At 43.2% G+C, this 12,749-nt stretch overlaps 1 protein-coding gene and 1 long non-coding RNA gene across 2 annotated transcripts; both read left to right on the top strand.

Annotated features, from left to right (window-relative positions):
• The first annotated feature begins 292 nt into the window (after positions 1-292).
• Positions 293-3,099, top strand: LOC112070606 (putative uncharacterized protein DDB_G0290521). Its single transcript, XM_070439051.1, has 4 exons — positions 293-683; positions 836-932; positions 1,419-1,903; positions 2,488-3,099. The coding sequence occupies exons 3-4, from the start codon at positions 1,470-1,472 to the stop codon at positions 2,630-2,632; spliced, it is 579 nt and encodes a 192-aa protein (XP_070295152.1). The 5' UTR covers positions 293-683; positions 836-932; positions 1,419-1,469; the 3' UTR covers positions 2,633-3,099.
• Positions 3,100-3,208: 109 nt separating this feature from the next.
• LOC139024336 (uncharacterized) lies at positions 3,209-8,595 on the top strand. Its single transcript, XR_011475622.1, has 2 exons — positions 3,209-3,735; positions 4,183-8,595. It is a non-coding gene; the product is annotated as an uncharacterized lncRNA (long non-coding RNA).
• Positions 8,596-12,749: the final 4,154 nt, after the last annotated feature.

The raw sequence follows: 12,749 nt of genomic DNA, 5'->3' as shown, positions 1-12,749 counted from the left end.
CTCTACTCTGATAGGTCTGAACTGTATTAGCTCTACTAGTACTAATTGGAAAGGAAGGTGTGAACAGTGTATCAGTGGAGGTTCTGAGGGAGGATGGCTCATAATAATGGCTGGAACAGCGCCAATGGAGCCATGTGTTTCATGTGTTTGATACCATTCCACTGATTCTTGCTCCAGTCATTACCACAAGCCCGTCCTCCCAATTAAGGTGCCACCAACCTCCTGTGCAATGTGTGTGTTAAGTGTGAGTGTGTAACCAATTCCCTTCTTTTTCTCTGTGTTTCAGACTGAACCGGAGCTGATTGAGGAGACCAACGTGGATCGTCTGATTGGCCCGCGGGGGGTTATGTCTGCCCCAAGGGGTCAAAGGTCACTCAGAGACCTCCACGTTGAGCTCCCAGCCGTCCATTGACGAGGTACGCCAGCAGATGCACCTCCTCTTGGAGGAGGCCTTCAGCCTGGCCTCAGGGGGACACTCCTCCACAGCCGGACGCCACACCACTCCCATCATCCCCACCCCACCACGGTTACCACCACGGCCACTACAGCCCGGACCTCCACCCCTGCCCTACTCTGACGTGGTGACCAGTGCCCCGGGAACCATGAGCCGTGGCCGGGGAGGAGGGCTGCAGTGGGTGCCGGCTTACGGAGCAGAGATGTATCAGTGCAGCCTCCCCAGACCGGTGAGGGCTGGGAGGATAAGGTTATGTTAGGTCAAAATGACTACTGTACTGGTTGTAGTTGAGTAAACCTTAACAAGTAGACACTTTCTCCTATCAGAAAACATCAACCCACAGTATATTATTCATGTGTGTGTTGACTTGTGTTCTTCCAGGCCTTTAGGTTCACCCAGCTTCCTGATAGGTTATGACCTCTCCTCCACCCCCTATTCCCCCTCGCACCGGCCCCCCTCCTGGGACCTCTCTAAGACGGTACGGCCAGCACACACACACACACACACACAACACACACACACACACACACACACACAACAACACACACACACACACACACACACACACACACACACACACACACACACACACACACACACACACACACACACACACACACACCACACACACACACACACAGCCCCATGACACTATTCTCACCTTTCCTCAAATGAATCAAAGCCGCAATACCGCACTCTCACCCCACCAATGAATCACTAAATCCCCAACATTCACATGGTAATATTCACCAGGTAAATGCAGTGTGGCCAGACTGATCTCAGTCGTGTATACTGCACATTTGAAAGCAGAATCAGTGCAGAGGAAGATGACATGAATAGCAAGAGAATCCAGTGTTACTGTGGGTCTTATTCTGGAGCACCAGTGTCCTCTTGTGGTGAAGAATATGTGTTGCATGTGAATGTTGATTTTGCGATGTGAGCGTTATCTCTCTCTCTGACTCAGCTCATCGCCTGACCTGAGGTCCAAGGCCAGATCTCAGAGTCTGGGACCAACATGACGGACATGCAGACCAGCATAATGACAGCAGCGCCCCCTATGTCTCTCTCTCCAGAGCAGCACTCCCTTCAGTCCCCCTCTCCAGAGCAGCACTCCCTTCAGTCCCCCTCTCCAGAGCAGCACTCCCTTCAGTCCCCCTCTCCAGAGCAGCACTGCCTTCAGTCCCCCTCTCCAGAGCAGCACTCCCTTCAGTCCCCCTCTCCAGAGCAGCACTGCCTTCAGTCCCCCTCTCCAGAGCAGCACTCCCCTCAGTCCCCTCTCCAGAGCAGCACTCCCTTCAGTCCCCTCTCCAGAGCAGCACTCCCCTCAGTCCCCCTCTCCAGAGCAGCACTCCCTTCAGTCCCCTCTCCAGAGCAGCACTCCCTTCAGTCCCCTCTCCAGAGCAGCACTCCCCTCAGTCACAGCAGAACAGCCGGTGTCCACCTACTCAGGTCAGAACCTGTTTGTCTGTTTTTTTTAAATTGTATTATCCTTGCGCGGGGTCTAGGTTAGGAGTTTGGGTAAGGAGTTTGGGTAAGGAGTTTGGGTAAGGAGTTTGGGTTAGGAGTTTGGGTAAGGAGTTTGGGTAAGGAGTTTTGGGGTAAGGAGTTTGGGTAAGGAGTTTGGGTAGGAGTTTGGGTAAGGAGTTTGGGTAAGGAGTTTGGGTTAGGGGTTTGGGTAAGGAGTTTGGGTAAGGAGTTTGGGTAAGGAGTTTGGGTTAGGGGTTTGGTAAGGAGTTTGGTTAGGATTTGGGTTTGGAGTTTGGGTAAGGGTTTTGGGTAAGGAGTTTGGGTTAGGAGTTTGGGTAAGGAGTTTGGGTAAGGAGTTTGGGTAAGGAGTTTGGGTTAGGAGTTTGGGTTAGGAGTTTGGGTTAGGAGTTTGGGTTAGGAGTTTAGGTTAGGAGTTAGGATTTAGGTTTAGGTTTAGGTTAACTTTGTTGTTTGTCACAATTGTAGAACAACTTCATTCTTCTTCTAGTAATGGCAGTTGTCATTTAGTATTTCCCCTGCATAACGACCTCCTAACCCCCCCACAGGAAACCCCATCACAGCGGTGTACGCCATCCCAGCCTCGCGGTCGGGTTATCTGAGTACTTTGCCTCCACGCCCCCGTCCTCCTACCAACAGCCCATCCTGGATGTCCTACCCCCCGAGCCTGAGGACGTGCCCCCCAGGGGCTGACTCTGTAAGAACCCCCCTACTCTCCACACTTACCGCGTAGGTAGAAGTGCTACCCACTGTAAGAATAGGTCAAAGATTAATACACAACGCAGAGACAGAGGATGAGAGGTCAAAAGGACGAGAAGTCAATAGAGTAATAATGATGAAGGGAAATATGTGTTTTTTCTGTTATAGGGAATTATTGCTCAATGGTTCCGAGACTCAGAGACATGGGAGGAATATGTCTTCTGAAATAGGATACTTGTTATTTGGCCATTGGCTAGTTTTATTGCAAGGAATTCTAATTGGTCAACCACAGGCTAGGGCTGGGTTATAAAACTACATGCTGTCCCTTTGTTCTGGCGAGAGAACCACTGGAGAGAATCACTGACAGAGTATCACTGAGGACAGGGGAGAATYACCATCTACCTCTCAGCATAACATCTATGATTTGTCCTCTTTGAATAAACCTATTTTCCTCCCCCTGATTTGCTTTGGGGTTTGTGTTATTGAAGAGTAACATAAATTGCTAACACCACTGATCCTGGATCAGACACGTTACCTTATGGTAAAGTTAGGATGGGGGTGGAATATGTTCTACCTCGAGCCACAACCACACCACACACAAGGGAAAGCCCTATCCTGCCCCAGGTCTTAGAGTTGTTATGMAAACTAATGGAAAGATAAGTTACAGAGCTCAATGTGTTTTCCTGGATGTTTGTAAGACACCAAAATGTGACTCATCAGTGAATATGAAGACATTTTCATGACAGCCTCTGCAGAGAGCCTTATCAGGGATTGACAGTGAGCTCATTCCTCATCTACCACTAAGCAAAATTTGGTTCCTAATTTTCTATTATACAATACTCTCTCTGTCTCTGTCTGTCTGTTAAACATGAAATGGGTTCCATGTCCCCATCTGTCACTGTTATTGACCATGTGACCTCCCCTTTCCTCACTGGCCTTTCCTCTTCTGTATGGAATGTTCTTTTTATCCCTGTTTGTCTGCCTGTTTCAACCAGATGCCTTCACGCAGTGTCTTTTTGCAGAACCAGTGTCATTTAGAAACCATTTGCTGAACTGAATGTGTGACTGGCGTTGAGTGGACACAGCAAAATACCGGGGTAGTTGAGCACATTTCCTAAATGAACACCTCTTCTCTTTTTTCTTTTGGATCTTTCTTTGATTAGTTTTGTGTAGAGTCAGACAGTCATGCACATCTCATGTCCACATTCTAAAGTAACCCATAAGTGGWGTTCAAATGCTTGGTTTGAATCGAAAGTCCATTTTTAAAAGTCACAGATATTTGAATATTTTAATTTATTTTATCGTGTGAGTTTCGTCCAAGTGTACTTGTGTATATTTTCCCTTGTTTTCAGCCATTTGAATATATGTGTAATACATGTGGAAGAGAGAKAATGTTCACCCAGCAAACTGATCCWATAAGGATAATACCTTTTGAATTTGAAAAACAACAAAAAACAAAGCATCAGCTGTATTTCCTATCATGTTGTTGGGTTTCAAACCCTGTGTGGTTGTTTTGGTGACGCCTGGTCTACCCTCTCTTCCAGGTGGCTCTCCCAGGGTACGTGGAGGCCTTCCCTCATCCCCGCTACCCTCAAGGCAGRTCCCCCAGACTCCCCCTACACTACGGCCAGGCCATGGAGCCACCCCCCACCCCGACCACCGCCGCGTCCCAGCAGAGCCTGCCCGATGCGGGGGAGCCCAGAGACAGAGTCCCACTCAGCAGTCTCTCCACATCCGCCCTGGTCCAGGCCATCCGCCAGGAGGTGGCAAAGCTGGCCAAGAAGCAGACAGACATGTTTGAGTTCCAGGTGTAATCCCTCCCTCTATTGGCCGGGAGGTGGAATTGCAGCACTCTCTTTTCTGAACATGCTGTAACACTAGAGACTAAACAAACTCTCAAACTCAACTTTTTTGACATTTGTATATTAAGACTGATAAAAGCCTCTTTCTTTCTATTTCTCTCTCTCTCCCCCACCTCTCTCATTGTGGGAAAATCCCACGTTGCTCTGATGTGTTTGATCACCATGCTGTTATTTTGGAGTTACTGAAGAGTGAAAGTGTTCTATCTCAAACTGTCAGWCATCTCTTCTTAACGATGTCTCTATAGTTACATTACATCACCTGTTCCTTTACATTGTACATATGTCATCCCCACATCTAAAGAGCTGTAATAATGAAGGATGAGTGTTTCTCAAGCCAGGACAGTAACCTTAGCAACCCACAGAGGAGTATGTCACGACATCAATAGAACAATTGATGAGGCAGAGAGAGTCGTCACATGTTCATGCACAAAGGTCCAACCACTTCAGAACATCAGAATGAAGTGATAACGAGCCAAGGGTTTTTGGAGGATATATTGGCACGGTTGTTGTTAGGKCTGAGACGAAGTCGAGGACAGGCAGACCGTGGCACTATATCCTCCAAACACCGGCTTCGAGGGCATCACTTTTATACAATGTGTTACCAACATATTCAAATAATGATTGACATATTTTCATWAAAAAACTGTATTTTGATTAATTTATTCATACTATTACATCCTTCCACAAGATATAGTCCCGACACAAATCTAGCCGCCTTGTCGTTCGTTCTATCGGTTCGGTTGCTACAGTAGAGACGCGACACACAGTCCTTCAGTCTTTTTGTTCTGTGTTTATGGATGCGACCCAGTCATTTGTTCTAAATGTTCCGTTTCCATACTGGCTGGCAACGTTCTTCTCCCTTTCTTTCTAGTTAGCCAACTAAGGCTAACTTACAGCTAGAATAACAGCAATTTAGTTGCATTTGCATTTGTTTTAGCTGTTTTCTAGAGATATTTATTTGGATAAATTAAATCCATAACAATGAGCTAATGAGGCTCGATTTTTCCTGGCAGACAAAATGTGCTCACTTGTCAGGACAGTGTTGTTCAGAGAGGCTAACCAACAACACAGCAACACAATCACTTCAAACTGAAGCTGGAAACACTGCAAACTAGCTGCACTTCGTTTCATTTGACCTTTTTTCAATTTACATTTCTTTGTATATATCCATAAAAATAATACCAGATGATTCATGATTTTGACTTGTTGAGAAACGCTGCCTGTCTGTCTTGTCCCGACTCCCGACATGTTCATTACTATGATTACTATGGAACAGCTGGAGATTGAATTTGAATATTGAAACAATGTTGCAAATGTCAGAAAGACAGACAACAAGGTTTATACAAATCTCAGCTGTTGAAAACTAAATGTTAGTCTAAAGGAAATGTGAGATAATGTCTAGATGCTTTTTATAGTGGAGATTAAGTTTATAAATTGCTTGGCTGGGATGATGAGACAGTGGTTTTCACAGTCATATGGAACAGAGTAAATAGGCATTTTAACATCATAGATTTAGCCGGTGGTAACTTGTGGAATAGACACCGGCTGGAATGCGGTTTTAACCAATCAGCATTCAGGATTAGACCCACCCGTTGTATAATGTGTATATATAAGCATGTAGAGGGATGCCATGTATCTTAMCTCTTTTTATAGAACAAGTCCATTTCAACTAAAAGACAGACTTATGTTTTGTTGTCGTCTCCAATGGCCCTGAGTATTCCATCCACTGACTGAGAGGTGATTTACCTTGGTTGTCGTCTCCAATGGCCCTGAGTATTCATCACTGACTGAGAGGTGATTTACCTTGTTGTGTCTCCAATGGCCCTGAGTATTCCATCCACTGACTGAGAGGTGATTTACCTTGTTGTCGTCTCCATGGCCCTGAGTATTCCATCCACTGACTGAGAGGTGATTTACCTTGTTGTCGTCTCCAATGGCCCTGAGTATTCCATCCACTGACTGAGAGGTGATTTACCTTGTTGTCGTCTCCAATGGCCCTGAGTATTCCATCCACTGACTGAGAGGTGATTTACCTTGTTGTCGTCTCCAATGGCCTGAAGTATTCCATCCACTGACTGAGAGGTGATTTACCTTGTTGTCGTCTCCAATGGCCCTGAGTATTCCATCCACTGACTGAGAGGTGATTTACCTTGTTATGTTCTTCAATGACAATTGAGAACTGAGTCAGATTCCCCTTTCCTGTGCTCAGCCATGTCTTCTAAGTATCATTTCAAGCAGTTTGAAAACAACATGAGTGGTCTGTTTTGTAACATTGGACCACAAATTAGGCACAATTGAAGTCAGTACATTTAATGATGGGTGTTGATTTTCTCCAAAGAAAAGGAGGTACTGGTGTTGTATATGAATGGATATGAATAGTGAGTTGAGATCTGACACCATGTTTGGAAGAAACACACTTTTCAGAACACATGTGCCTCATAAACTGTGATTATTGTGTCGACAAACACTTGAATCGTAAGGATGCCAACAACAATTTCACTTGTTTCTTGACGATGCCTCCAAACTGCCTTTCACAAYGTGAACATGATCATAAATCCAGTACTGTAGCCCTTTTCTTGGACACGGTAAAGTTGGACTGGGTTTAACACAACTGTAAATGTAAAGTGTTTCTTAACAGAAAGGAGAGAGGACACTTTAAACGCTGACACAGTGTTCAGTTACATTTCTCTTTTCTTTAGAAATCATAAAGAAATCATAAAGAAATCATAAATTGGCCACAGAATCCACTTATCAAATGTTACAGAAAGTATGTATTGTAATGATTCTACATAACAGAGTGTCATATCTGTGTTCTACACAATACATTTCTACATTCTGTAAGGTTTTGTATTCTAGTAATGATCAGATGAGATAAAAACCAGACTGACTCTGACATTTTAGGACTGTAGATGTGCATCTCTGGTTTAATGCACAAAATCCCCAGGAGTGATTGGCACAAGGTCCTCTAGTAGGTATAATGATACGATACTGTTACATATGGACAGTGGTGGACTGGGACACTGTTAACTACATATATATATATATTGGTTTGACCTTTGAAGACCAAGGTCCTCTGTCAGTAGTACATTCTTTGCATAATATTGTGAATGTTTATCCCAATGAGTTTGATCTCCTCCTTGATGATTGTACTGTAAATGTTTATTTTTAACCAGAACCAGCTCAAATACACTTTATCCTATAGGTATATGTCTGTTCTGTTAACTGTWGCTGGACAGGAAGGTGAGAAGGTTAGGGCAGCTCCCAGTCCTGGAGTTTGKTCCTCTACATGGAGTCTGGCTTTCATTCTCTCATTCCCAGTGAGTGAACACACCTTGTCTGAAGGTTGGTCCTATTCTGTATAGTATTCATACAGTGTCTCTTGGTATTCTAATGGGTGGACATGGCATGCATGAGTCTACACATGGAACCCAAGACTGAGATGAGCCTGGTTTGAGTATCTTTGATAAGAGGAACAAGTGACAGGGGGAAGAGTGTAATTGTGTTGGTCACAGTATACCAAAGGATGGGTGGAAGAGCATATCACCTCACACATCATAGGTGGTATTGCAACACAACAATAAACTGTTGAAATGAAGAGCTGTCCCAAAAATGTAACATATTTTCTCCTGTTTATCATGACGACACATTATTGCATTATTTCAGATGCAGGTTATAGTTTTTCACCCTGATTTCCTTTTTTTACTGACCCCTGTACAGTAGACTATCTGTTTTCAGATGCACCCTGGGAGATTAGGTTTTCCATCCTGTCCARTGTTTCTGAGTGTAAATAGGAGAGGAACATTCTCTCTTGCTGTAACTCCTAACCAGAACTGTTGCTTTTCTGTTTCCAGCATCTCTTTTGCTGATGGACTGACAACACTCATGGTTGTGAATGGATGGTTATGTTACCATGTAGCTACTGTATTGTACAATGAAACCCTTTCTGTCTGTTCTGTAGATGCTGACCAGTTTTGTGTTGAAATGAACACTTTTCACATTTGAATGCTGATACATCAGTCTGAAGAGAGAAACAGGATGCCAGATTATGCGATATGAATCTTTGCAGATTAACTCAATAAAAGGGATGACAGATTGGCTGTTTGATGGGGAATGTGGTTTGTGACTTTAATATAKGATTTATTTATGAACATAAATAGTTGTTAGTCAAGGTAATTCTGATGAGATACAATCATTATAGTTTATTCCCTGATTTGAATCCTTCTCTTCTCAGTTGTTGGATGACAGATGTATGAAGGTTGCTTAGGAAGTAATCTATAATGGGAGGGAAAGARAATCAATCAATTTATAAAGTGTTGGCACTAATTCTGCAAAGAGGTCKAACATTGTAATAGACAACAGCATCAGACGCCCCAMACTGTCTGTCTGTCGTATAGAACTACTAGGCCTAYAATACGAAACAGCGCGTTTAAAGTCAGAATAAGAATATATGAAAAAAATAGCACTGTATTTTACATCTCCCGCGATCCAAAGGCTCTCCCATCTGCGCTCCCAACTCCAACTCCATCATCAGGATAGCCAGCTCGTTGACTTSGTCCATTTCGCTCCTCCTGGCCACATGGATACCGGTCGGGGGACTAAACACTTCCAGAGGTTGGTAGTTGTTCACCACTAGGATGCCCGTGTCAGGCCACCGCTCCGTGTCTCTAACGGGCTGCTGCTGCTGCTTCTGCGCCGCATTGCAATGATTATGGTCCTGCAAAATTGAGGTCCAAATATCCCCGCACGTGTTGGACTGGTCATAGAGAGAGGGGAAGAATCTGGATTTGTTGGCATTCATATTGTTTTCACTTTTCAGTAGGTCATGAATTCAGGTTTGTTTGGATTCGAAAGGTGAATGCACCTGGTGATTCTGGAACCATGACCTCTAGTTTATCATGTTCTAAACCTTTTGTTGCGTTGTAATTTGCGCAGTAGGCTAAACCAGTAGGCTAAGCTTAATGCTAAAAGGAAACACTTAATCGGTAAATTATTTCACCCTGTTGCAGGAGAACTTTCCTTCAAGATAAAATTAAAAGGCTTCTGAAGTTTGTAATATTCAGACTTGTACATTTCCGACTTGATATTCCCTTATGAAAAATGTATCAACCCCTACACAAATGTAAATGTATTATAATCCACATAATAATTCACATTTCCTGTTGCTGCAGGATATTTTCCCGCTATATCAAACTGGCTCAAATTCAGATCCTACTTCTATACTGCATGCTTTTCTGTGTTTAATGATCTCACCAGCAATCAATAGTTTAACAAGAGTATGAAGAAATTAGGCTATTTTCAAAGTAGGTCTACACTAATAATTAAAGACACCCAGAGTAGGTTATCTACCGACACACATTTACCTGTAATAATTCAATCCATTAAAGATGCTCAAAGCGCTGTCAGTGGGGAAACTCACTTTAAAACTTCTCTGGGATATGTGGGACTGTAGCGTCCCACCTGGCCAACATCCAGTGAAAATGCAGAGCGCCAAATTCAAATAAATTACTATAAAAATGTAGCTTTCATGAAATCACATTCAATATACCAAATTAAAGCTACACTTGTTGTGAATCCAGCCAACGTGTCAGATTTCAAAAATGCTTTACGGCGAAAGCAAACAATGCTATTATCTGAGGATATGTCACGCCCTGGCCTTAGTTATCTTTGTTCTCTTTATTATTTTGGTTAGGTCAGGGTGTGACGAGGGTGGTTTGTGTGTTTTTGTCTCATCTAGGGTGTTTGTACTGTCTAGGTTTTTTTTGTAGAGTTATGGGGTTGTGTTCATTATAGAGGTTTATGTAAGTCTATGGTTGCCTAGATTGGTTCTCAATTAGAGGCAGGTGTTTATCGTTGTCTCTGATTGGGAACCATATTTAGGCAGTCAGTGTTTGTGCCACATGGGACTGTTACGGTTTGTTCACGTTTATTGTTTTGTATTGGTGTTCATAGTTCAGTTTTCTATATTAAAACATGGATACCTACCACGCTGCGTATTGGTCCGATCCTTGTTACACCTCTTCAGAGGAAGAAAGCCGTGACAGGATAGCACCCCAACAAACAATCACAGACCATCATATTTCAACCCTCCCGGTGCGACACAGAACCCAGAAATAAAGATATAATTCATGCCTTACCTTAGATGAGCTTCTTCTGTTGGCACTCCAATATATCCCATAAACATCACAAAGGGTCCTTTTGTTCGATTAATTCCGTCGATATATATCCAAAATGTCCATTTATTTGGCGCGTTTGATCCAGAAAAACACCGGTTCCAACTCGCTCAACATGACTACAAAAGTTACCTGGAAGCTTTGTCCAAACATTTCAAACTACTTTTGTAATACAACTTTAGGTATTTTTTAACATAAATAATCGATAAAATTGAAGACGGGATGATCTGTGTTCAATACCGGAGGAAAACAATGTGTAGCATGCTTTCTGGTCACGCGCCTCTAACAAGCAGTACACTTCACTCGACCCTCGTTCTGAACAGGGCTACTTCTTCATTTCTCAAAGGAAAAACCTCAACCAATTTCTAAAGACTGTTGACTTCCAGTGGAAGCGATAGGAACTGCAGGAAGGTCCCTTAGAAATCTGGATTCCCAATGAAAATCCATTGAAAAGAGAGTGACCTCAAAAAACAAAAATCTGAATGGTTTGTCCTCTGGGTTTTGCCAGATAAGTTCTGTTATAGTCACAGACATGATTCAAACAGTTTTAGAAACTTCAGGGTGTTTTCTATCCAATACTAATAATAATATGCATATATTAGTATCTGGGACTGAGTAGGAGGCAGTTTACTCTGGGCATGCTTTTCATCCAAATGTGAAAATGCTGCACCCTTTCCACAGAGTAGGCCAACAGTAGGCTTAATATTTGTGTTTTACCCCTTTAATGTGTAATAATATAAAGCACTGTTTAACCCTGGTCTGTACAGTAAGTATAGTGTCCAATGGCTGTGTGTGTATGTGTGTGTGCTTTCATTCATGCGTGTGTGTGTGTGTACATCAGAAACTCATGTGCACGTTTGTAGAGCTTGTGTCAGATGTCCTTGCAACATTATCTTAACCTCAGCTATTGAGTTGGTCTGAAAGATACTGAGAGCATTTCCTGTAAGTGGAAATTTTCAAAGACATGTTTCCTCATATTTGTCCAAACAAATGATGTATTAATTTGCCGGGATCCGAAGCAGATACTTTTGTAATCAAACATTGGATAACATCATGTATTTTCTCACTTCTAAAAAAGTTGGCTGGGGTGCATTCGGTTACTCAGAGGTTCAGGGGATCGTGTTGAAATCTCAAAACACTTGTTCACGTGATACTGTAAACCTGATTGGTTACCATAAAACTCCTGTAGCCTAAATGAAGCACAATAGGAAGTGATAATTATTCATTTTCATGTTTTATATTGGATGTAAACAAAATATGTATTTTAGATAGCTAATGCTTTACTTTTAGTATTTAGTAAAACGCTTTAANTAATTATTCATTTTCATGTTTTATATTGGATGTAAACAAAATATGTATTTTAGATAGCTAATGCTTTACTTTTAGTATTTAGTAAAACGCTTTAATGACAATAMACAGTTCAATGTACCCATCAAATGGACCAAGACAATAACAAGAAGTTTGCCGTGTGAACTACAGTCAGACATCTATTTTTCATAACAATCCCTGAAAATATTATATAATGAGCACTTCACAGGTAAGTTGCTGATAATAAAGTTGGATTCTATTGTATGTGGCCTTTCAAACTACATTCTTGCAGTGTAACATAGAAATAGACAAACTAGACAAACAACATAGAATGCCCACTCATATCACACCCTGACCAAACAAAACATAGAAACATACAAAACAAACTATGATTGGTCAGGGCGTGATAGTACCCCCCCCAAGGTGCGGACTCCGGCCGCAAAACCTAAACCTATAGGGGAGGGTCTGGGTGGGCATCTGTCCGCGGTGGCGGCTCTGGCGCGGGACGTGGACCCCACTCCACCATAGCCATTACCCGCTTCAGTGGCCTCTTAGGAGCGGCGACCCTCGCCGCCGACCTTAGACTGGCAACCCTAATAAAGGGCCCCACTGGACTGAGGAGCGCCTCTGGACTGAGGGCGCCTGTGCCCAGGGTCCCTTGCCGTCCAGAATCTCCTCCCAGGTTCAGGAGTCCTGCGATCGCTGCTGCTGCTGCTGCTGCCCGTTTCCACGCTGCTTGGTCCTTTGGTGGTGGGTTATTCTGTAAACGTC

Source organism: Salvelinus sp. IW2-2015, unplaced genomic scaffold, assembly GCF_002910315.2.
Source record: "Salvelinus sp. IW2-2015 unplaced genomic scaffold, ASM291031v2 Un_scaffold1378, whole genome shotgun sequence".
NCBI classification, from domain to species: Eukaryota; Metazoa; Chordata; class Actinopteri; order Salmoniformes; family Salmonidae; genus Salvelinus; species Salvelinus sp. IW2-2015.
This window is presented reverse-complemented; position numbering and strand designations above follow the sequence as displayed.

Excerpts from the sequence above, each read along its gene's own strand:
- LOC112070606 (XM_070439051.1), top strand. The coding sequence starts at position 1,470 with ATGACGGACATGCAGACCAGCATAATGACAGCAGCGCCCCCTATGTCT. Across the intron at positions 1,904-2,487 it reads GCCGGTGTCCACCTACTCAG|GAAACCCCATCACAGCGGTG; the intron begins GTCAGAACCTGT and ends ACCCCCCCACAG.